Source organism: Benincasa hispida, chromosome 12, assembly GCF_027475165.1.
Source record: "Benincasa hispida cultivar pf3 chromosome 12, pf3_genome.v1.1, whole genome shotgun sequence".
Taxonomy (NCBI): domain Eukaryota; kingdom Viridiplantae; phylum Streptophyta; class Magnoliopsida; order Cucurbitales; family Cucurbitaceae; genus Benincasa; species Benincasa hispida.
The window spans coordinates 37543439-37569482 of record NC_143489.1 but is presented as its reverse complement, the minus strand read 5'-3'; the positions used below and the strand labels follow the sequence as shown (position 1 = coordinate 37569482).

The window sequence follows — 26044 nt, the reverse complement described above, 5'->3', positions numbered from 1 at the left end:
CATAATCCGTACGTCTGACAAGGACCACTGGAGGATGGTGGCACATGCCTGCTGTCAAATCAAAAGGGGAATGAACGGTGAGGATTAAAAGGTACGGAGAGATGAAGGGTTGTGATTGCGTCGTCCTAAATTAGTATCTCCTGGACTCCATTTCTCTTTTTTCGTTTTATATTTTCTCTTTTTTCTCACTCTTAAATAAAAACACTTAAACTTACCATATTTTTTTCTCTCTCACAGACACTGCCTTGACCGTGCTTTCTCTCTCCTCTGTCTCTGTCTTTTCTTTCTCTCTCATCTTTCAGTTTTGGAAGAGAAACCCTCCTTTGAAACCACCTCTTCTCTTTTACTCTCTCTTTTTTTTCTTTCTTTTTTTTTTTTTTAAGCTCTCTGTATGTAAATTTGTACTGACTGACATTCTCAGTCAGTCCGATTGTGGTGTACCGGCTTACTCTAAAATTGCTTGTCAGTGAAGGGGTTTTTTTGGGGTTTAATTCATCTTATCTTTCTCAGTTTCCCCACTTGATTGTTGTTTGCTTTCGTGGGGTTTTTTTGTTTCTCTCTTGGAGGGATCTAGTACGGATGATTGCCTTTTGATGTGTGGATTGAGGTTTGAATTTGTTTGGTTTGAGTGTTTTTGTGGGAAGTTTGTTTGAGGGGTTGGAGGGAGGGGAGGGGGTTTGATTTTGGGGGATTTTGAGCTTAAACCCTAAAAGCACTCTGTTTTTGAGAAGATGGATATTGGGTTGGTTTGATTTGGGGTGGGGGAGATGGGAGAGTGCGGTGGGGTTGTGAGTGATTGCGTTGGGTTTAGGCAGCGGAGGAATCTTCTTAATGTTATCGGTTGAGAGTTATGAGTTTCAGGCAGGGTTCTTGTCCTGTCGATTAGGGTTTTACTATTCTTTTTATTTTGAATTTTTGCGTGCGTTTTGAGTCTGTTTTTAGTATAGGGGAAAGCTTGATATGAAGCTTTCAACATCAGGGTTTGGTCAGCAGGATCACGAAGGTATGATTTGCTATCTTTTTTTTTTTTTTTTTTTTTTTTTTTTTTTTTGTTGTTGGTTTTGTTTTGGTTTACTGTTTCAATTTGGAACGATGCAAATCCTGTTTTGAATTGTTATCGTTATTATTATTATGTGTGCCTTTTTTTTCTTCTCCCTTTATTAAATGCTATGGTTCCCTCGTCTCCCGCCATAAATTTTGATCTCCTGTGCTGAACTTTAATTATGGCGTTGTAATGATGGTGATGATTATAGGAGGGGAAAAGAAATGCTTGAATTCAGAGCTATGGCATGCATGCGCGGGGCCCCTTGTGTCCCTCCCAACTGCTGGGACTCGGGTTGTCTACTTCCCTCAGGGTCACAGCGAACAGGTTCCATGGTTTTTTTTTCTCCTTTTAGTTTGAAATTATATTTTTCCATTTTTGCGGCTATCTTTTTCCTTTTCTTTTTCCCCTTCTTTGTATGGGGAAAAGTTGAGAAGTGTCTTAATTAAATTAGTTGTCATTGCATAAGCCTGTGAAATTGAAAGGACTTCTCTGTTGATTTGTTTCTCTGTAGGTTGCTGCCACAACCAATAAAGAAGTTGATGGGCACATACCCAATTACCCGAACCTACCTCCCCAGTTGATATGTCAACTCCACAACGTTACAATGCATGTGGGTTCTCTACTTTTCATGTAATTTGAGCGTGTTTAGCCCCCTTCGTTACATAATTAATGTTTTTAATGCTTAAATCTTTCATTAATCTCTTATTAACCATGAATGAGGAATTAGATTAAGCAAAGGAGAACTTCTAAGCAGGATTTGTATGTGTGACATTTCAGGCAGATGTGGAAACGGATGAAGTATATGCCCAGATGACATTACAGCCGCTGACCGCAGTAAATATCTTTACAACTCTGTTTCTCTTTCAATTCTTCTTGCCAAATTTACTAGTACCTTAGCTCAATGTATTCTATACATACAGCAAGAGCAAAAGGATACATTTCTACCCATGGAATTGGGGATTCCAAGTAGACAGCCAACAAATTACTTTTGCAAGACGTTGACAGCAAGTGATACAAGCACCCATGGAGGATTTTCTGTACCTCGTCGTGCTGCTGAGAAAGTTTTTCCTCCACTGGTACATACATATATTTTGTTATATGATTTTCTTGGATCTTATGGATGACTTTTGCCATCGTTCTCTGGTATGGTCCTGCAGGATTTTTCACAACAGCCACCGGCACAAGAGCTGATTGCAAGGGACCTTCATGATGTCGAATGGAAGTTTAGGCATATTTTTCGAGGTAAGTCCCTTGATGTTTCGTCCATTTGGGGAAATACGTGCATTTTCTTTGTTAATGGTATCTACTTTACCTCCAACCTTTTTGTTGACCGCTAGTTCAACCAATTTATTTGTAGTGTTGGTTAAGCACTCATATTTAGTTGGCATTTGAAATGAAGCTGTCAAGAAAATTATTGATTTAATATTTTTTTTTGGCATTTGCTACAAAGTAATAGTGATATCAAGCTCATCAAGTGAGACACTTTGTTTTGTAAAGAAAAAAAAAAAACCAACTCACTCAAGAGAGTTTGGTTCGTACTAGAGTATGAACATTGAATTACATTTTGTCTCTGAATCAGAGCAAAGGTTAATGATTAATTGGTTATAGAATAACCAAATTACAACTTAAGTAGTAGGAAAAACGCAGAAGGCAGAGAATTGAATTACCTTATTAACTATTGGAAGTCAAGAACCAAACCGTTAATGAAAAGGAAAATTAGAGCATTTCAGTTGCTTCATTAAGAGTCTTTCTGGGAATGTTAGAGGTTTTGTTACAGGACACTTGGGTTAGTCAAAGTGGATAGATTTCTCATTAGAGAGTTGTGAACCTCTAGATTCATTGGGTGGTCTGCTTAGAAGTTGATGGTGTCGCTGGGTTATTTTAGTGATATGGCTAGAGAGATTGATGAAAGTTGCCGATATTGTTCAATGTTCACGGTTCCATATGCTTCTTTGAAAGGCCTTTTCGAGATAGGATCTCAGGTGTGAATGGGCCTACCTCTTTTGTCACGAACTTGAAGACCTTCTCTCTAGTCTTTATCATTTTTTGTTTTCTGAGATAAGATCAGAGTTATGAAATAACCACCATGGTGGATTATAAGAATGGATTCCTATTGTTTAGTGAAGAAGAAGGACTATAATCTTTGAAAGAGTGTGAACTTTACACCAATATTAAAACCTTAAAAAGGAAACCCTCAAAGGACGGACAAGTTTTGTTCAAGATCTTCCTGTTCCTTCCGCACCCAAAGACCAAAAAAAGAAAAAAAAAAAGATCGATTAAAAGCCAACCAAATTGTCTTTGCATCTCCTTTGGAAGGTGACCCAGAAAAATCATAGATAGAAGATAAAATTGCTTCCAAGCAAAACGTTACGCGAACCAAAAGCTTTTAGAACAAAGTTCTATTACTGTCTTATAAAGGAACAGTATCCATGGAGTTGGCATGGCACATAATACACCTATAAGAGGAGAGGGTCAAATAAGCATCCTACAAAAATAAGCCACATTAAGAGACTTTCTGTTCAGAGAACAAATGATTGTTTAATGAAGTTGATTTTCAAAGTAATTCCTTTGCACTGTCCTTCACCTTCACTTTAGGATTCTTGTACGATTGGTTTTAGGCTAGATTAGATTATGAGAGCTGTTTCTTGGGGAGGGGCTGAGAAGGGTAATGGGTATCATTTAGTAAATTAGAATGTTGTATCAAAATCTAGACTAGGGATAGGAAATTTTTAATGCAAAAGTGTACCCTAAGAAGCACGGACACTTAAATTTGGTTTGCATGTCTGTGTCCGACACGTGTTGGACACTCTGACACTTCGACACTTGTTGGACACATATAAAAGAATTTGGTGCAATAGATATGTTAGACACTAGTTGTACAAAGCCAAAATAGGACCAAAATTTGGTAGACATGCATCAAACTCTTCTTATATATACTAACTCAACACATATATGACAAAAATAATAAAATTTGAGAGCGAAATACATCAAATTAATTTTTTAAGCATAGAAATAAATAAACTGATTAACTTTAAATTTTCTTTTCGTTTAAAAATGATATATATGTTAAAAAATTGTATGTTTTAATAAATGTGTCTTTGGCGTGTCCGTGTCCTAAATTTAAAAAAATGATGCGTCGCCGTGTCAGTGTCGTGTTGTATCCATATCCGTGCTTCTTAGAGTGTACCACTCCTTTTGAAATTGCCGTGGTAGGTTTCCTTTAGAACCTTTAGGTTCATCGCGAGTAAGTAAGAGCTACATTCCAATGTGGATTCTAGTACAGATTCCAAAGGCACCTTTAGGAACTGGTGGGAAGTAGTTCTTCTCTTTATGGTTCTCGCTTATTTCTTATCTCCCTACTTCTATATACTTCATGGTATCCACTATCTTTTGTCCTTGATCACGAGATTAAGGAGTTAACTTTTTCTTCTTCTTCTTCTTCTTTTTTTTTTTTTTTCTTTCCTGAAACATATCACACAAATATTTAACCATTATATGAATGATGAACACTAGCCATGGAGAGCCCAACAAAATGTCAAAAGGGAACTAAGGAATAAGATTATTAGATTGGTAAGGCACATATTTCATCATGTTCTTTTGAACCAATTTACTAAGATAAAACAATGTGAGTTATTTACAAATTTTACATAGCAATTTTCTATTAGAGATTTTTAGCCAGATTTCCATTCTAGAGGATGATAGTTGAGAAGTGAATTGAACAAACAGAGGTTAATCTCATGGATAATTTTCCCGTTTTGAGTTCCTAATTGCTTTAGCGGCAAATCTAACAACCTTCTAGAATGCAAAATGAACACAATTTTAGAGTGCAATTCAACAAACCACCTCATAAATGAAATAATACGCGCGATCAGAAGAGGAGGAAGAGGATGCCCAATCATTCCTCTCAAATCTATTGGAATTCCTTCCTTTATTGCCCTTGGCATCTCTACCATATGGCTTGTCAAAAATCTATGCTTCGAGCACCACTTTCTATGGCAAAACGTTGAAGAGGCCGATCGGTCTGAAATGGATTTACAAGAAGCGGAGCAATGGTTGTGATAAGGAGAAATGTGGTCAATAATTGAAGAGGGCGGCGGAACATGGTGGGATCTAGTTAGTGATTGAATCAGTGACAGAGATACAGTATTTGGGAAAGAAATCGAGGCTATTGAGGAATTTATTGAAGTTGATGCTATTGTTGGTGATCATTGAAACCGTTCCAATGATCAAAGAGGTATCCATTACAATAGAAGGATTCTAAATTGGAAAAAGAATTGGGGTTTCGTAGATGAGAGAGCTAATATTTCTTATTGGTTGTAATTGCTTTATTTTGTTTTGTTTCATTGTATTATGGGCGTTAGTCTCTTTTCATTTTAAAAATGAAAAGTCTTGTGTCCTTTTCAAAAAGAAAGATGAGAGAGCTAGGGATTTAAGAAATTGAAGAAAAATGAGAGAAAAATGAGATGGCAGATGAGTCATTCCACAAGTTAGCTTCTTTTTATTGTCTTTGCTTAATCTATGAAGGGGCATATCTTGGGGCATATTCCCCTAGACACACACACACACACTTGGAAGTTTAGTTATTTATTTATTTTTTAAATAATAATTTTATTATCATTACTATTTTTTAAATCGAAATAACGATTTTCATTGATTAAGAAATGAAAGAATATACACTTAGAAAAAAAAAACCAAAGCCTTGAAGGGGCTCACACTATGCAAGATAAAAACATATAGCAAAAGGTCTTCTAAATCAAACATAGAGGGAAACATAATATCGAACAAGGACCGATCATCACTAGGATCCCCCCCCCAAAGAACCCAAAAAAATAGTAGACACCATGGCAAGCCACAAAAAATGACCCTTCTTGGATGAGGAACTCCTTTATCATAACATTGGTGTCTCTATGCCAAGCAAGCAAGAACCTAAATGTTTGCAAGAAAAAAATCCCACATGAATCTATTCGCAACTCCAAGTTCCAGAGAATATGGTCTAAGTCTTCCTTTGCCTTCCGACTGAGTATACAACAAAACGACCCTGATAGCGAGGTCATCTTCCCCACAAGTCGATCCATCATCTTCACAGAACGACCTTACTCTGATCATTGCTAGCAAACATGGCCCCCATCCATTCGAGTGGTTGTTTAAGAGGGTTATAGGTACTCACCGGAATTTGCGGAAAGATATTGCAAAAGAGCTCCCCTTTTTTTGTTAACCTTTTCGTTGTGTGGTGGGGGAGGAGGAAAACGTATTTTTGGAAGAATATTGGTTGGGAGAGAAACTTCTGCGTGCTCTGTTTCCTTGTATCACTTGTTGCCCCTCAAAAATCACTTTGTTGTTGCCTTTTTGGTGTGGTTTGGGAGCTCTTGTTCCTTTTCTTTTGGGTTCTAGTGCTCTCTATCCAATTGGGAGGCGACAGAGGTGACTGCTTGTCTTTCTTTACTCGAGGGTCACTCCTTTAGAAAAGAGAGAAGGGACATTAGATTTTGGAGTGTTGGAAGGGTTCATGTGCAAGTCTTCCTTTTAGTGTTTGGTTGACCTCTCTCCCTTAGGTGTGTTGGTATTTTCTGTGCTTTGGAGGATGGAGATTCCTAGGAAGGTGAGGTTCTTTACCTGGAAAATTCTTCACGGTTGTGTTCATACGATGGATTGACTTGTGGGGTAGTTGCTTTTGCTTGTTGGAACCTTTTGTTGTTTTCTTTGTTATAAGGTAGAGGAAGACTTGGATGGTATTATTTGACATTGTGATTTTGCGAGTAGTTTTTGGAATTATTTCTTCCAGACATTTGGTATGATGCACGTTGGTCTAGGAGTTGCTAGTACTTTGATTGAGGAGTTCCTTCTCAACTTGCTTTTTGGGGAGAAGGGTTGTTTTTTATGGATGGCGGGGGTGTGTGCAATCCATTGGGTTTTTTGGGGTGAGTGGAATCCGGAATAGTAGGATGTTTAGGGTTGTGGTGAGGGATCCTGGGGAACTTTAGTCTCTAGCTCGTACAATGTTTCTTTGTGGGCTTTGATTTCGAAGACCTTTTGTAATTATTTGATAGGTGTCATCTCGTATAGTTGGAGTCCCTTCTTATTGACGAAGCTCCCCTTTTGTGAGCTTTATTTTTTGTATGCCGTATATTCTTTCATTTTTTCTCAATGTAAGTTGTGTTTTTCATTAAAAAAAATAAAATAATGTTCACACAGCCATGTAACACTTGCCCAGTAAAAAACTTACACTTTCCCGGAATATTAATTCTCCAAAGAATAGAAAATACCAACCCACCCACAGGAGAAGGATCAATCAAACGATGAGAAAAAGAATTACATGAAAAACCCTCCAAAAGGTTGGGACTCCACACTCTCCAATTCCTTCTCCGAAGGCTAAAGGAATACCTCTCAAGCAGAGACCAAAGAACACCGACATCCATTGCTTCCCTATCGGATAAAGAATGACGAAACCCAAATGAGAAGGACCAAAAACTTCTTGACCAAAAAGGAAACTTTGAAACCAAACAATTTTTAAGAGAGGAAAGGTGATATAGTCGTAGAAACAAGAGCATAGGGGTCTATCCCCACCCATTGATCTCAGAAATAAGATTCCTTCCCCTCACCAACCACACAACAAACAAAGGGAGCAAAAGAAGGAAGCTCCTTAGAGATATCCTTCCACAAATTCTGGTAAGTGCCTTTAACCTCACGCGTAGATGGATGAGGTGAGGACCGTACTGACTAGCAATGACCTTGCTAGTCCTTATTAGTTATGCCAAACAGAATTGTGCTCAAGTTCCTGTATTATGTAATATAATTTAGCTTCTATTTGCTAATTAATTACATTGGATCCTTGGTTTCCGCCTTTGTCCTTGCCGTGGTTCCCCTGCCGGGTTCCAAGTTTGAGTCTTGTGCAACGTAATATTTTGATTTTGTTAGAATTCTGTTCTTTCAAATTTTATTTTGCCATTTTGGTTAATAAAACATATACTTACTTTTAAAATAAATAATTTAGACTTTTACTGTAAAAAAGATATTTACTACAATAAGTTAAGTTAATTGGTGTACCCATATGTTTATGTTTACTATAATAATAATAAACAGAACTCCAAAAAAAAAAAGGGAACTTAAATAGTAATGAGATTTTCAGTTATTAAGTAATTTTTTTTAATGAGTTTATATTTTTTTTGAAAGCTATTGTAATTAAAGTGTGGGGTGGGGGAATTGAACCTCAGACTTTAAAGTCGATAGTACAAACACTATGTCAGTTGAGTTATGCTCTTGTTGGCTTTAATGAATTTATATTAATCTATGAGATTCAACAAATGTTAAAACTACTATTTTGGGTACCCAAAAAAAAAAACCTATTTTGGTTAAAGATCTTTAAAACTCGTTCCATTGGAGTTCATGTAATTTCAAATGTCAATTTAGCTTATGTAATTTCAGTAAATCTTCAAATTACCTTTCATTACTAATTTGAAGTTACATTTAAAAGAATTTAACTAGTAACAAATAGGGACCAATTTTAAGATTATTAGAAGTACAATAATAATATTTAGATGTTTGACAGTATACAAACTAAAATAGAATAAGTCCTAAAGTTCAAGAAGCAAAGTGATACTTCAACCTAAAAAGAATATGAAATAAGTTTTTAATAGTTTATTTATTTATTTTAATTAATATCAATTACACAAAAATTGTTAATTTTTTAATGTCTCTTTGAAATTTTTATTAAAAATTTTATTTCACGTTAAGAAATTTAACTCACTTTTTTTTTTGAAAAAAAAAAACTTTACTAACTATTTCAAGTTTTCTTTTTCTCATGGTATAGTTATTTAGATATTTCAATTATATATATATTTTTTAAAATATTGATAAAAATTTATGTATATATAAAATCATATATATATTTTTTTTAAATTTTCAAACTATAAAGTCTTTATTTATTTATTAATTTTATATCTTTGTATTAACCAGATTGGTATCATACATTATGGTTTATTATAGTGCATTAATCGGTAGATCAATTTACAAATTCAGTTCCTAAACATTAATTTCAGGTTAGGGTCTATTTTTATCACTAAATTTTAAAAAGTTTTTAATAGGTTTCTAAATTTTTAATGTTGTGTCTAATAGGTTCGTGAATTTTAGAATTCTCTATTAGACCTCTGACTTATACTATTTTTTTTAAAAAAATTAATTGTTCAATTAGATATAAAATTGAAATTCATGTCTATTGAGATTCTAAACTTTCAATTTTGTGTTCAATAAGTTCGTGAAATTTAAAAAATGTTAATTATTAATCTTAGGACTTATTAAACACATAATTGAAAATCCAATGATCTATTGGATATAAAATTGAATGTTTAAGATTCTATTAGACATATTTTAAAATCCATTTTTAAGTTCAAGGACTGAATAGACACAAACTCAAAAGTTTAGGGCCTAAATTTTAATTGAACTTAATGAATATTACTTAATTTTAATGTTGCATCATGCCATCAACCCATACCCATCTAAAATATTAAATGTATATGGACTTGTGCCCTCGATGTAAAATCTTGGATTCGCCACTGAATCTATGGATTCTTTTATAGATATAGAGACCAATGCTTATGGTTCCTTGAGTCGTTTATTGGTTAGTTATAGTGTTTTTTTTTAATTTCTTTTTATGATAATATTTATTATTGTTATTTTTTTTTTTAATTTTGTAAGTTCTTTCTTCTTCGTTTGCTTTCCACTTCAACCATTTCCTCATCTTGTTATGTTCTTTCTCTCATCCTTGTGGAAACTCAACATCTTGAAGAGAATAAGTTTATTTGCTTGGTTGGTCGCTGGGTAAGGATTAATATAATAATGTCTTCAATGTTCCACAGAAATCCCGCTTATATGTTATGATGAATTTAATCTTATATCAATACTTTATACTCCATATCACTTGTGGGCTTTGAAATTTGCGTAAAGCCTAACAAATGATTATCAACATTAAATGGAAAGAAATGACTTAAGATGGATTTGAACATAGGATCTCGTGCTCTCGTACCATGTTAAATCACCATTGAACACATAGGATGTGGCTTACTTTTGGGAGAAGCACAACATGCTTTACTGGTTAATACATGGGAAGGTTGGGTAGAAATTGGAACGGGGTAGATATGCAACTTTTTGATGTTGAAAATTCATTTGTTGAGTGGATGGGAGGTCATGATCTTAAAGGTTTGTTCAGGACAAGGACAAAAGCTTACACTGCTGCAAACTATATAGGATTTTAATTTCAAATACTTTGTAGCTTCGTGGCATTGTTTGGTCAGAGGCTATTTGGAAACGATTTGTTGTTGACAACTTTTATGACATAGTAATTTGCTTCAAAGAATCGATCTATACGAACAACACTTTTGAAGATGGTGATGAAGGTAAACTAACTCCTTGATTGGAGCCATATTGGGTTTGATCAATTTTAAGGCCAAGAATAGAAGTTTCTCGCAAAGTGGTTTTGGAGATTCTATGAGGCAAAGACCGCCCGTGGAGGTATTTCATTGCATTGCACCAAAGTATGACACATCCCATTTTGGTACTCTCTCGGGCAACTAAACATCTTGGGCCCTTAAAGCTACATTATGTAGCAGGAAGATTTGATATATGATAGTATATTGAGTGTAATTGGTAATGGGAAGTCCACTTTCTTCTGAAATGATTGTTGGATTGGTTTAATGCCGCTCATCAACACCTTCCCAAGTCTCGCCTTATGTAAAGACATCTCCGTTGCAAATATATGGAAAGAGGAAGCAACCTCTTGGGATTTGGGCCTTCTTCAAATCATAAGCTTAAGCTTTCAGGTTAAACGTATCCACCATTCTTCTCCCTCTCGAAAGATCATTGGAGATGGAATCTTGACATGAAAGACTTCGTAGAAAAATTCCCTCGCACAACATCTTTCATCCAATGGCAACCATCGATATAGTATTTTAATTTACAGGACCCATTCCAAATAAGGTCAAATTTTTTATTTGGGAGTTAAGTCATGAACATATTTGTTAACCACCACTAAATCCAAAAGCTTACAGAAGCTTAAGCGTTTAGGTTCGGATAAATTTAACTATTTCAGTACTTCTACATTCTCTTTCAATTGTGGGCTTGGAAATTTGTAGAAGGCTTAATAAGTGGAGATCAATATAATTGGAGAGGAAATGATGGTAAGTGTAGTGTTTTTAAAGCTCAAGGCGCAATAAAACGCAAATGTTTTCTGGGGCTTAAGCGTGGGCCTTTTTTTTTTTTTTTTTTTTTTGGGTGAGGTGCATTATATGTAGAAGTACTACATAAAGAAGAGAAAACATAGTTGAAGTATAAATATGAAAAAAAAGACCCTTGAACACAAGAAATTTTGCATTTAGACTTGGTAAATATGGTGTCTCTTCCTTCTCGCCCACTGGTCACTCGAGTTTACTCTAGGCGTCCTTCACAACCACCTCAGACACATGTCCTACATCGATGGCTTCTTCAACATTTGATCCGAAATTGAGTGATGATCTACCCATTGTCCTTTGAAAAGGTAAACACACTTATACTTACCCTATTTCTTCGTTTGTTTTGTATAACCGGTTGTCTTTACCCACTTATTCCTTTATTACATCTCTTTATTCCATCTCTATTCTTCACTCGATTCATGAAGCTTTATTTCATTTTGGGTGGCGTAGTGCAATGATTGAGGAGATGACTGCATTGGATGAGAATGGTACTTGAGATTTAGTCTCGCGTCTGGTAGGAAAGAAGACTATCAGATGTAAATGGGGGGTGTTTGCTATAAAAGCCAATCCTGACGGAACAGTGACTCGCTTGAAAGCTCGTCTTGTTGCCAAAGGTTATGCCCAAATCTATGGAACTGATTATTCTGCTACATTTTCTCCTGTTGGTAAATTAACTTCCATTTGACTATTTCTATCCATGGTTGCTACTCGTAATTGGCCTTTGCATCAACTCGACATTAAGAATGCTTTTCTGCATGGTGATCTTCAGGAGGAAGTTTACATGGAGCAACCACCTGGGTTTGTTGCTTGGGGTGAGAGTGATAAGGTGTGTTGTCTTCGAAAATATTTGTATGGACTGAAACAAAGTCCTCATGCATGGTTTGGTAAGTTTAGTCAAGCACTCGAATGTTTTGGTATGAAGAAAAGTGCTTCTGATCATTCTGTATTCTATCGACGATCTGATAATGTTATTATTTTGCTTGTTGTGTATGTTGATGATATTGTTATCACTGGAAATGATATATCAGGTATATATCCTCCCAAGACTTTTCTTCAGCGTCAATTTCATACTAAAGATTTGGGATAATTGAAGCATTTCTTGGGTATTGAAGTAATGAGAAGCAAGTAAGGTATTTATCTGTCACAACATAAATATGTACTTGGTTTTTTGTTTGAGGCTGGAAAATTAGGAGTCAAACCATGTAGTACTTCGATGATACCAAATTTGCAACTTGCTAGAGAAGCAGAATTATTTAAAGACCTTGAGAAATATAGAAGATTAGTTGGAAAGTTGAACTATTTAATAGTGACACGATTAGATATTGCTTACTCTATGAGTATTTTGAGTCAGTTTATGTCTTCTCCTACAGTGAATCATTGGACTGCAGTAGAACAAATTCTATATTATCTAAAAGCTGCACTTGGACGTGGGATCTTGTATAAAGATCATAGTCATACAAGGGTTGAATGTTTTTTAGATGTTGATTGGGCCAGATCTTGAAAGGATAGGAGATCAACCTCTAGATATTGTGTTTTTGTAGGAGGAAACCTAGTATCATGGAAAAGTAAGAAATAGAATGTAGTTTCTCGTTCGATTGTTGAGTCAGAATATAGAGTTATGGCACAATCCGTGTATGCAATAGTATGGATACACCAACTTTTATCTGAGATGAGTTTTAGCGTTACCGTGCCAGCTAAATTATGGTGTGATAATCAAGCTGCACTTCACATTGCATCCAATCCAGTGTTTCATGAATGAACTAAACATATTGAAGTGGATTGTCACTTTGTTCGCGAGAAAATACAAGAAAGGTTAATAATATCTACAGGAAATGTGAAGATCGGAGAATTGTTGGGACATATTTTACCATATGCAACAAGCTGGGCATGATTGACATATTTGCTCTAGTTTGAGGAGTGTTATAAGATATATTTAAATTAATATGTACAGTTGTTCTTTATTATAATTTTGTACATCCTAGATTAGAGTTTCTCATTCTCCTATATATATGTACCTTTTATCTAATTAAATAATAAGAAATTCATGCTCCAAAAGTACAGAGTACTACAAATAGTATCAACACGATCGACAACTTGCTTAAAAGAGGCCCCTCTCCAAATTGGTGCATTCTTAGTCAGGAAAGTGGAGAAACCCTCTTCGCTAATTCTTCCTGGGCCAAAAACATGAAGGCTTTCAATCTACTCCGCACACTGCAGTTCCAAATGATCCAATCACTCTTTTAGAGAAGCTCTTCACCCCCCTTCAACAAAGAAAAGGAAGAGGAGGTCTTGTGGGTTTCTATCAACCAATCCTTCCTTTCGTTAACTTGGCATGAGCAAAAACGTTGCGTCTTTAAAGACATCAACGAATTTGACTCCTTTTTTGAACACCTTACGTACATTCTCTATAGCATTACTTCTCATATTGCACACAATATTTTTTCTGTAAATCCTTCTGGCATCTTTGCCTCTTTTGTAATTTCATCTATTCAATGTTGAAGAATACTTGTTTGTCATAAAAAACCGCCGGCTATGAGAATCAACTTAGATATATTTTCCTTTCCTTTAATGCTATTCTCCAGCAAATCCTTTCAGTTTAGGCCTTAGGGTCTTTTTCGCAACTTCCCCTAAACCTTTTATTGATTATCCAGAAAAGTTCCATATCCATTTTATTTAAGGGAAGGCCTCCTTTCTTTATCTACCCCTCATATGATGCCACGTACTTGTTCACCGAATAACTCTTGATTCCAAGGTTCGTAGAGGTACCCGTTTTCTGCCAAGTGCCAACCACACAGCTGACTGGGGACATGTCTATTTAGTTTCTTGGCTTTGTTGGGTTCAAATGGGATGAGTGAAGTAAGAATGTAAGAGAATATGTGGGTTTGTGAAGCACTCAAAATCCTATACCACCTGTTGTTGAAGTTTTCCCTTTGGAGGACACTGATGCCCTTTGATTTGAAGGGAAGAAGGGTATGGGTCTTTGAGTTGGTTCCCATGGAGTACTCCTCTAACTTATGTGAAGGGGGGAGAGAGAGAGAGAGAGAGAGAGGGGGGGGGGGGGGGGGGGTAACAATGGATAAAAGGAGCTGGGTCTAAGCACACAATTTTCTTTAATGACTTTTGTACTAAGAACATATTTGTAAGTTGGTGTTTTGTCATTAATACCTCCTTTAGTTTCGAGATGTAGATGGATATAAGGTCTATGAAAGAGCTCCTTCCTCTTCCCTGTTTGGATAAGCAGCCTGCTTTTTTCGCTAATGTCGTCCATCCTAACTAACTAAGTTGAGTGTCCACTCATTTTTGAGTTTCTCTATCTATAGGATAGGACCTGATCACTAATTGATGTAGCATGATTAGTAACTATTTTGTTCTTTCTCATGTGAATGGTTGATTTTTTTACTTGGTAGTTAGTTGTTTACCTAGTTGTAGGCGGGGTAGGTTGATAGAATCAGTCCCTATCAGTGGAGGGTTGATCATTTGGTATTTTCTTACTTTTTGATCCATAATAAGCATTCCTATGAAGATTTTTGAACATATTCTTCTTTAACGTTTGGTTCCATTTCCATTTCTCTTTTCTTTGAAAGATTTGTGATTGAGGGGCAGTTCTAATAGAAGCTTGAAATATTTCATAATCCATCGATAGTGCTTCAATGCACACCAATGGAGAAATCTTTGCCTTTTGAAGCTTCTGCAATATCTCCCTCTAGTATTTGAGTCTACTATAATGGGGAAGGATTTCTGTTTGATGGTGGCCAAATAATGGTTTGCAATTGTGGCTAAATGATGGTTTACAACTAACCCCTTGAAACCAAGCAACAAGTCGGTTATTAACCGTTGGTGAAGATGTGGCTTTGTAGCTAGGAATATTTAAGGGCAAAGTGGGAATAAGGATGGTAGTGACTTCTCCATCCCCTTCATCCTACCCCAATTTAATTCTCCATTTTGCAAAATTCTCCATTTACTTTTGCGGGGAGCAAGGCGAGGATCACTACGAGGAGTACATCGGATTGAGTTCCCCTAAGGAATTATTGTCCATTTAATTTTCCTTTTCCAAACATCTCAATTGAATGACTTTTTTAGGAAAAGTCTAGTTAGATGTTTAATTCTTCACAACGAATGCCCATTTAAAGGAAAAGACAAAATAGTATTTCAATTAAATGACTTTTCTAGGGCAATGGGGTGGGGATTCCTTGTCCGCTTTGCCCCCGTTCCCCATTCCTTGCTTATCTAGGGATTAGGGATTTAGGATCAGGTTCCTGCAAGAAAAGGGAACATCTCCATCTGTATTTGTGGGTGAGAGGTGGAGGGTGGATGGGTGAGAAGAGAGTGTGAGAGAGAGAGAGTGAGCCAGCCATTACCGGTAAGAGTTCTATTAATTATGTAGAGTGCAATTAAATTTTTTAATAACGTTTTGTTAAATAAGTTATTTTATATTAAAGGAAAATTATTTTAAATGACAAAACTGTTAAAAATATTTACAACTAATAGCAAAATATTTGCAACCAGCTCTCTATCAAAACACAAATAGTAGTCTATCACAGACAGACTGTGATATTTTGCTTTTAGTTGTAAATATTTTGGTTCATTTTCCTATATTTGAAAACAATCCTATATTAAATCTAAAATTAAATTAAATTTACTTTTCATTTTAAACAGTTGGAGCTCTTTTCTGTAGAGGCTTCTACCTTTTTAGAGGGCTGGTTTGATTTTTGGTATTACCTGTGCTTGTGTTCCCTTCATTTTCTCTATGATGGTGTGGTTTTCATAAAAGAATTATTAAATCTAAATTCAATTATTTATAAATTAAGTAATTAAGTAATTAATATTTGTAAATTACTGATACACCAAGGAACCCCTGCCCGCCCGCCCCATTTGCACAGCAAATGTCGCGTAAAAAATTATTTCAAAGTTAAGCTATGGATGGATCAAATCATTAATGGTAGTACTTTTTGGTGATAGAAGAACAGTCCTTTGTTCCCTAATGAAGGGTAGAATCACAAGTGGTTGACTGACACCGACGATGCAAGTCATTGTTTCTCACCACCTTCTTATACTAATATTTCCATTTTTAGATAATATAATGTATATAACCTCGTTTGGTTTTTGTAGGTTGGGAGGATGTCTTATTTTCCCTCCTTGTACTCTTTCGTTAATGAAAAGTAAGTTTTTTAATCAATACATACACTCACACCTAATTATCAAATTATGAAATATACCTTTTACTATTTATTAGTCTTGTTCTAGGTTGCTAACTGCTATTGTCTTGAGGAGTGGTAGGTTGACGAGTTTTATATGAAGAGGTAGAAGAAAACAGAGAAGAGGTTTATCTCACTTGGTGAGGGTTCTTTAAACCCACATCTATGAGGCTGTGGAGTTAAAAAGAAACCTTGATTTTAAGATCTGAGCCATCCTAGGGAGATGGCTTGTGTGATTAGTGGCCATGGGTAGGATTGTCTCGAATGGCATCCATAGGAAGTACACCTTTGTTCCTTCAACTCCAATGATTCATTCTTGCGGACAAGCTGTGGATGAGTGGATCTTCAGTTAAAATCATTGTCCATTTTCCTAAGGTGTCTAGTGATACTTCAGACTTTTGAGCTTTTGACCTTGAAAAGAACAAAAACATTTTTAACAATGTTGATGGCAAAGAGATTTGAGCGATTCACTTTGCATATCTACTGTTGCTGTTTCTCAAAATTCTCTCTCTTATTTTCTTCTTTATTTTTCCCATTAGTTTTACTTTCTCCTTTACCTATATAGCTTTTGTAAAGGTTGCTATGGGGTGTCCCTGTGTTTTGATTTTTTTTCCTTTTCTGTATGATGTGTTGTATTCTTGTGCTTTTCCTTGCATTATCATTTCTCGTGTTGAAACTCTGTTTTTCAATATAGATAACTATTTGGGAACAGTAAACTGCATATGCAGCTGACATGGTTTATTCTTTTTGTTGTCACAGGACAGCCAAAACGACACCTTCTTACAACTGGTTGGAGTGTGTTTGTTAGTGCCAAAAGATTGGTTGCTGGGGATTCTGTACTTTTTATATGGTAACTATGTCCCTCTCTTTATAAGTGTTTTCATATTATGGTGTTCCGTTTTGGAGCTTATAATTTGAACACCCTGAATCAATTGTCTAGGAATGAAAAAAATCAGCTTCTTTTGGGTATACGCCGTGCCACAAGACCACAAACTGTGATGCCCTCTTCTGTTTTATCAAGTGATAGCATGCACATTGGACTCCTCGCTGCTGCAGCTCATGCTGCTGCAACGAATAGCTGTTTCACAGTGTTCTACAACCCCAGGTTCGGAAATATTCTTTCCTTTTGCTACTGTTATTGCTGTTTTACAATTTATTTTGGCCCATCTTGAAACAATTTCTTTGTAAAAAATAATTCCAGGGCTAGCCCATCAGAGTTTGTCATCCCTCTGACAAAATATGTTAAAGCTGTATTTCATACCCGTGTTTCAGTAGGAATGCGTTTTCGGATGCTTTTTGAGACTGAAGAGTCAAGCGTGCGAAGGTATGGTAACTTTAAATAGTACATTATCATCTGTTTGATATAAGAAAATTCTTGCATATCTCCCTCTTCCAGCACTTTTGATTGGCATGTTCTTCCTATCTATATCACTAGTCTTCTCAACATTTTCCTTGGAAGACATTCCTTGAGTTAGCACATTCCTTGATTGTTGGAGCTATATGTAAAATGGTTGAGAATTTTTTTCTCTGGATCTTTTAGTTGGAGGGAAACAATTCGATTTTCTTGGGTAAAACAGAACCAACTACCCCTATAATACATCAGAATCCTTTTTGAGAAATTGGTTTGAAGGTGCTCTGAGAATTCCATAGTTTAGAACAAATCTTCGGTAATACCTAGTTAGCCTCTAGAAGCCTGTAGTTCAGATTGAATGATGAATGGGCCACTGCGACATCGTACAAATTTTCTCTCATGCTGCATCTAAGTTTCAACCCCCTTAGTTAATATCCAATGACCGAGGTATTCGATTCTTTACTTGGCAAAGACTCATTTCTTTCTATTTGTGAGCAATGGGTGATCGTGCAAAATGTTCTTTTTTTTTTCCTGATTATTTTTTATATGGGATAAAGAACCAAATATTTCATTAAGAAAGAATGAAAGAATATGATAAAAGGACGGCATCCGCTTCACAAATAGCAGGAATACCCTCTAAAGAAACATAAGACCTAGTGATGGCCAAACATCACAAGGATTCCTCTTTGAACCTCTAAAAAGTTCCTCAAGGTTGCCAAAGAAACCTTCCTTCTCACGATTAGGGGGTGACACAGGAACCTATGAAGCACAGATACTGACACGAGACACACGACACGATGCGACATGACACCGTGACATGTCAATTTCTAATAAAGTAGGATATGACACGTTGGGGACACGTTTTTTCTTGTTTATCATATAATATATATACTATACTATAGTATAATATAATATAATATAAGACATTAATTAGGAAAATCATTTTGAATGACAAAACTGCTAAAAGTATTTACAAATAATAGCAAAATATCACAGTTTATCTGCGATAGGTCGTGATAGACTACGATAGACTACTATCTATATCTATCCATGTCTTGATAGACACATATAATAGTCTATCGCAGATAGACTATGATATTTTGCTATCATTCGTAAATATTTTAGTTCATTTTCCTATATTTGAAAACAAGCCTATTAATTAATAGATAAAACATTATGGCTTATGTGTACCTTTTTTTTTTTTAATATGTGTATATCTATTTATTAATATATTAATAAATAAAGCATGTAAAACTTGCACACTTCCCTTCATTTCGTTTTTCATTCATTTAAATAATAGTTAAATTATTTTAACTTATTACCTTCACACATTTCAAGGATTTAAATACAATCTTTATTTATTGACTTTCTCGATTCCCAGGTTTCAAGGATAATAATATTTAAATTTATTCTTTCCATATTTCGAGTACAATAATATTTAAAATTTCTCAGATTTCAAGCAGCCCCCCCCCCCGGTATGGAGAAAGTTGGGGACAAAACACAGTGAAAACGGTAGGAAAGGAAACACTTGGTTCATTAAGGATTGAAATGTGGCAAGATGCAAGAGTGTTGGTTAGTTTGAATGACTTCAACGAAACTCGTAGTGTCTTTCGTGCTTTAGGAAAGTAGTTTAGGGATATGAAATGATCTCCTTGCTTACAAAGTTGGTATCGGCTGTATAAAATCTGTTGATAATTCTATGGGAGAAATCTTTTCTTCAACAGTACGCAATAACTTGGACCGAGTTTTGATTGGTGGTTTGCCATAGCATCTTCAGTTATTTTGGGCTTGATCCCACCAAGCCAATGCTCCACGTTGAAATTTGAAAGCCACAAGTTTTACCTTCTTTTCTTTGGGAATATTTGCGTATTCAATGAAAATTTCCACTTGTTTTGTCCAATCAAGAAAGGCTTCAACTTCCCTACTACCATCAAAAGTAGGAAGATCAACTTTCATCTTATATTCAGACTTTTCTTGCTGAAAATGATGTCTGCCCCGTCTCATCCCCATCCAATCTTGATATCCAAAATGATAGTTCTCATTTTCTCCAGAAAAGTCTGAATCTTGCGAATTTGCATTTCTTGAGGTCTAAATCTTGGTTGATAAACATTTCTCCCAACTAGAAAATAATCCCGAGGAATTGGCTTTGTGGCATTAGTTCTATCAAGGATCTTGACACGTTCTTGAACTTGGGTAGGCTCCTGATTTTCTAAAGGTAATTGAACACCATCTCTTTCTTTAATCAGTCCGGTTTTTTGATGACCTTCATTGATGTGAATGACACCTTTGTTTCTTAGTTGGCCCTTGCATTTTGGATATTCAATTATTGTAAAATTTGAGCCAACATCATACACATTTTCTCAGTTTCTTCCTTCATATCATCGACTATTTTTTCTACAGTGGATAAACGACTGACTCTTTGCAACTTTAGATGATGAGGAGGCTTCCACTTTCATGTCTAACCAAAATCCAAAATAGACTGCACGTTTGGATGACGCTTTGGGTACCAATTGGTTTAACACACCAAGAATTAAAAGATCATCTTTATTCAATAATGAACAACTAATGGCAACCTAGAAAGCCGATTTATACAAGAATTTGCTAGCCAGTTAAGGGAACCTAGGGAGTCGATGATAGAATAATAAAAGAAATAGAACTAAGCCACTAAATACACAAGGCTAAAACCGAGGATATACAATAAAGGAAAACACTTAGATCACCAACATCAGGAGAGCAGACTTGTGCATTTTGACCTTGTGGTACTTAAACTTCAAGTTAAGTTTTGAATAAACAATTTATCTGGTAATGTCACTTTGTTTAAAGTGTGGTAATCCTCACAATTTATTTGGTACTGTCACTTGGGTTTGACTATCTTGGTAGCCAACATCTCACTCACTAAGTAGACTCCAAATTTCTGATTTCTAGGCATGGGGGTACTTGTAAGGTTGTACTTTAACAGGTTGTTGGCCCTCCTTCAACACAATTTGATAGTCAACCAATCATTTAGATGCTCATAATACCTTCAATAATCCTTGAATTTCCTTCTGCAATGACATTGACCCCTTGTCGCTATCGGCATTAATCCCATTGCTTTGTTCCTCAAGGTTCAATCCTTGTAATTCAAATAAAAATCTTTAGATCTGACCACCTTCAAGTGAGCATATTTAGAGTGACCTCTGCCTTCTTAATGGGTCTCTTCTGATGGTAACCTTATTCTTCCCCAATGCAAATGTAATACTTAAAGCTTTCCAACCTACCCCATGAATTCCATCATAATTGCTTTCATAAGATGATATCCAATCCCTTTTAACTCCAAAGGTAATAAATCCTCCTGAATCGTTAATTCAGGTAGCCCTACCATAGTGAATTCTGAGTATTTAGATAAAAACCATGCTGCATTTTTGCAAGATTTTGAAATATATTGTTTAAAAATGGCGAAAAACTCATTACGAATTTCTTTGCCTGACACCACAACTCCTATCCCCTTTACAACCATATAATTTGACGTTGTTTGTTAGGGTAGCTTTAATTCATGTGCTAGTTATTGTGAGAAGAAATTGTGGATGGGCCAACAAGAGCGTAGCTCAACTGGCATAGTGTTTATACTATCAACCTCAAGGTTTGAGGTTCGATTCCCCCGCCCCACACTTTAATTACAATACTTTTAAAAAAAAAAAAAAGAAATTGTGGATGGCTCCATAATTGATCATAACTATTACCTCTCTTTCACCTATCAACCCTTTGATATTCATTGTTCCCGAGAAGAGAGAACCCAATGACATATTTTAGATCCAATTCAACCTAATTCCCTACCCTGATCTAGTGCCTCATGTGGTTCCTCCATTGCTCTGGAAGAACTTCAATGTCTTCAAGGTTGTTCTCTAGCAATACCCTCAACTCTTGGGATTTATGATTTTTCCAGCAATGCCTTATCATATACTTCTCGTCTCACCTAAAGCAAAGCCCTTTTTCTCTCTCCGATTGAAACTTAGCTTTTGATAACCACCTAGTTGATGGATCTCTCTTTATATATGTATATACATACATATACATATGCATATATATTCACATTTATATGAAAATAACGACTTTCATTGAGAAAAAATGAAAGGATACATGGGTGTACAAAAAACCAAGACCACGAAAAGGGAGGGACTCCAACTATGTGAAATCACACTTGTAGAATAATTACAAAAGGTTTTCAACATCGAAGCCTAAAGGGAAACATGAAAACAAACAAGAGACCAAAGTTCCCTATGATCCCTCTCTAACTACACTGAACACCCTACTATTCTACTCGCCCTACAAAACCCATAAGACCACACACACCTTAGCGCCCCCCCCCCCCCCCCCAAAAAAAAAAAAAAAAGTCGTATTAAGGAGGAACTCTTCGACCATAGCACTGACATCTCTATGACGAACATTCATCATACCAAACGTCTGGAAGAAGGAATCCTAGACTCCACTCGCAAAGTCACAGCGCCAAGAATATGATCCATGTCTTCCTCTGCTTTCCGACAAAGAATACAACCACCTTTCTAGGGATCTTAATCCTCCAAAGTATCGAGAAGACTGACTCACCTAAGGGGGAAGGATGAACCAAACAATGAAAGAAAGACTTACACGAGAACCCTTCCAAAGGATTGGGACTCCAAAATCTGACATCCCTTCTCCCCAACCTAATTGGGTGGCCCTTAAGTAAAGAAAGAAAAGCAGCCACATTCGTAGCTTCTTTATTGGGAAAAGAATGTCGGGACCTAAATGAAAAGGAACAAGAACTCCCTGACCATACAAAAAATCGACAACAAAATGATTTTTGAGAGACGATAAGTGATACAATCGAGGAAACATAACACAAAGTGGTCTCTGCCCCACCCAGTGACCTAGTGATCTCCCCAAAAGTAAGTACCCCCTTACCCCCCCACACACACAATGAACCATATAAGCATAAGAAGGGAGTTCTTTTGAAATGTCTTTCCACAAATTCTGGTGGGTACCTTTAATCCCTTTAAACAACCACTCAAAAGGATGTGGGCTCTGTTTACTTGCAATGATCTTGCGCCACAGAGAATTAGGCTCAAAGGAGAAGCGCCTTAACCATTTGGCTAAAAGGGTTTGCGCATCCTAAGATTCCCAATGTCCAAACCCCCCAAAGAAACCGGTCTCTCAATAATCTCCCATCTAATTAAGTGCGAACCTTTGCTTTTACCCTCATCAATCCCTTCCCAAAGGAAGTTACGCATCATCCTCTCTTGGCACTTACAAACCTCGCACAGGGTCTTGTAGAGGGAGAAATAATAAATGGGAATACCACTCAAGATGGACTTGATTAGGCTAAGCCTGGTTGCTTTAGAGAAACAACCTTTCTTCCAAGAGGCTAGCTTGTTCCTAACTTTATCCACCGTAGGGTCCCACAAAGAGACCGACTTGGGATTACTTCCACGAGGAAGGCCAAGATAAATAGAGGGGAGACTATTTGGGGGTGTGTGTGGGGTTATGGGATATATAGGGGGAGAGGAACAATAGAGTATTTAAAGATGGGGATAGAGACTCTTATGAGGTTTGGTCCTTTGTGAGGTTTCATGTGTCCCTTTGGGCTTCGCTTTTGAAGCTTTTATGTAATTATCCACTTGGTAACATTTTACTTAGTTGAAACCCCTTCCTTTAATAGGGGTATTTTGGTGGGCTTGTTTGTTTTTGTATGTCCGTGTATTCTTTCATTTTTTCTCAATGAAAGGTTGATTCGTAAAAAAAGAAAAAAAAGGAGGGGAGACTACTAACATCACACCCAACCCACTCGACCCACCTCCTAAGCTTATCACCCCACAGTTGATTCCCGCAACACAACATTTCCCCCTATTGATGTTCAGCCCCGATATTTCCTTGGAAAAAGCAAGGATATGATTTAGCAATAAGAAGGAGCTCTCCTTCGCTAAGCAAAAGAAAAGTGTATCAGAAATTGAAGATAGGAAAGAAGAACCTGATCTGCCTGAAAGGGGAAAAGGGGTCTCCCTGCTTGAGGCATCTCGTCGCCACAAATTTGCCCCTAGGACTCCCATTAATGAGAAAGGAGTAACTCACATTTCTTAGGTAACCCCACATCCACATCCGCCATTTATAACCAAATCCTTTCCTCTCCAAGACTTTGTCCAAAAAATTCCAATCCACGTAATTGTAAGCTTTAAATTCCAATCCACGTAATTGTAAGCTTTTTCTAGATATTTTACCTTATCGGGAGGGTAATGGTCTAGATCGGTAATTGAGTCGAGACTGCAGTTTGTGGGTTTGATGGGATTGGAACTTATTAATTCTCTTGGCTGGGTTGGGTCGATTTTCTTGGGGCGATGTTGGGCCTTGTTTCCTTTGACTCGAAGTCCAATTTCAACACTAGGCCTTGATATTGGGTCTGCTTAATAATACTCTGTAGCCAAATCAATTCCCTGCTGATAGCTTCAACTTGAATGGCTGTAAGAAGCTCATTCAGGAAAGTGCTCTCCAAAACATTTGCAACACTTTGATCTAAACAGACACGACATAGGTAGTGGTATACTATTTTTTAAAACTATTAGGACACTAATACAACGACATGTTTATTTAAACATACATTTTTTAAAATATATATCATTTTTAAACAAGAAGGAAATTCAAAGAGCAATGAGTTTATGCTTTTATATGCTTAAAAGATTAGTTTAATGTACTTTACTATCGAATTTTATTCCTTTTGTCATATATGTGTCTATTTAGTATACAAGTGTTTGATACATGTCTAACAAATGTTGGTTCTGTTTTGATTTTGTACAATTAGTGTCTTACCACATGTATTACACTAAAAACTGTTTGATATGTGTTCAACAAATATCAGAGTGTCCAAGTGTCAACACGTGTTAGACATGGGCACGTTAGTCAAACTAAAGTATGTGCTTCTTGGGCTTTGACAATAGTGCAAATCTTTCCCTAAACTTGGCCGTTCCTTTTGGTTTCAAGTCCAAAAACTTGGTGCATAAACTGCCTCAGATGGCTACCCAAACTCCTACAAAGACCCTCCACACTCTCATATTGTATACACACACACACACACCATTCATCCACGCGTGATCCCCCGACCACTAATTAACTTTTTTCTGCGAATTAGCATTTTTACCTTTCCTAGAGTAAATATGCACAATGGGAGGTCTCGCAAATTTTTTCTAGAAGCAAGTATTAGAATGTGTTGCCATCGACCAACAAAGCCGAACAATTTAGGTCTTGACAATTGGCAATATTTCTCTAATAATAAGCGACCTTGGTGATAACATGATGTTGCCGATATTTGGCACTATTTCTCTAATAATAAGCATTTTTAATAACTATTTTCCTTAATAATTTACTAAATTTATTAACTCTCTTTTGTTCAACGTTTTGTTTTCTGCCAAGAAATTGAGCTTTCATTATGAAAAAGGAGAGAATGTATAAGTGCATTAAAAAAACCCGTAGTAGGGAACATTGAATTAACTACCAGAAGGGGGCTCTAATCCAAAACTGTGTAAGATAACTATTTTCGTATCTTATTTCTTTAAGATTTCTTTTAGAAAAATGTATTTGATAATGATTTCTTGTTCCTTGTTATTTAGTTGAAATACATACTGCATCATAATGTAGCTTGCACTAAAACAAATTTATAACTATTATAAAGACTTAATGGTGGGGTGTTTGGCTCACTGACTTCATAAGTCGGTGTTAAATAATTCAACTCCGGCACCTTCAATACTGCACACTATTGAAGTTTGCACATTTATTGAGGAACCTCATATTTACAACTCTGCACCTCAAATACAGATTTCCTAGTTCCAACATATTAACTCCAGACTTAGGAACTCAACTCAGCGCTCCAAACACCCAAGTATTTAATACAATCCACAAAGCAAGTTTTTTAAAAAACAAAATAGTAAATTTTATTTTTCAGATGTTATTCAAATTTGATCTACCATATCACTCCCATCACCCTAGCCAATTCATCTTAAAATGATATTGACTTGCGTGAATAAGCTTCATTAGACTAATTTGTAAATTTTCTGACTAATTTTGATAATTTTCAAGGACCATTTATTTAAAAAGGAGAATGAAGAAAGATTTTATTTGCTTTGAAAATAAATGGTAAACATGAAACATATATATATATATATATTACTAAAATGAAATTGAAACCTTATCAAAATTAAGGAAAAATAATAGAGATCTAAATTTAAAATAATAA

The 26044-nt window shown here is 36.0% G+C and overlaps 1 protein-coding gene and 1 long non-coding RNA gene across 2 annotated transcripts in view; both read left to right on the top strand.

Annotated features, from left to right (window-relative positions):
* The first annotated feature begins 225 nt into the window (after nucleotides 1–225).
* The window catches only part of ARF8 (auxin response factor 8), a 34780-nt gene continuing 8961 nt past the window's right edge, over nucleotides 226–26044 (top strand). Inside the window, exons 1-9 of the mRNA XM_090308589.1 lie at nucleotides 226–1003; nucleotides 1254–1369; nucleotides 1557–1655; nucleotides 1823–1879; nucleotides 1966–2121; nucleotides 2203–2287; nucleotides 17220–17310; nucleotides 17401–17565; nucleotides 17662–17784. Of these exons, the coding sequence (XP_090164715.1) occupies nucleotides 961–1003; nucleotides 1254–1369; nucleotides 1557–1655; nucleotides 1823–1879; nucleotides 1966–2121; nucleotides 2203–2287; nucleotides 17220–17310; nucleotides 17401–17565; nucleotides 17662–17784 (935 nt within the window). The 5' untranslated portion in view covers nucleotides 226–960. The remainder of the gene's footprint in view (nucleotides 1004–1253; nucleotides 1370–1556; nucleotides 1656–1822; nucleotides 1880–1965; nucleotides 2122–2202; nucleotides 2288–17219; nucleotides 17311–17400; nucleotides 17566–17661; nucleotides 17785–26044) is intronic.
* Nucleotides 11788–16628, top strand: LOC150031975 (uncharacterized). The gene is made up of 5 exons (XR_016525452.1): nucleotides 11788–11930; nucleotides 12035–12149; nucleotides 12294–12395; nucleotides 16375–16424; nucleotides 16543–16628. It is a non-coding gene; the product is annotated as an uncharacterized LOC150031975 (long non-coding RNA).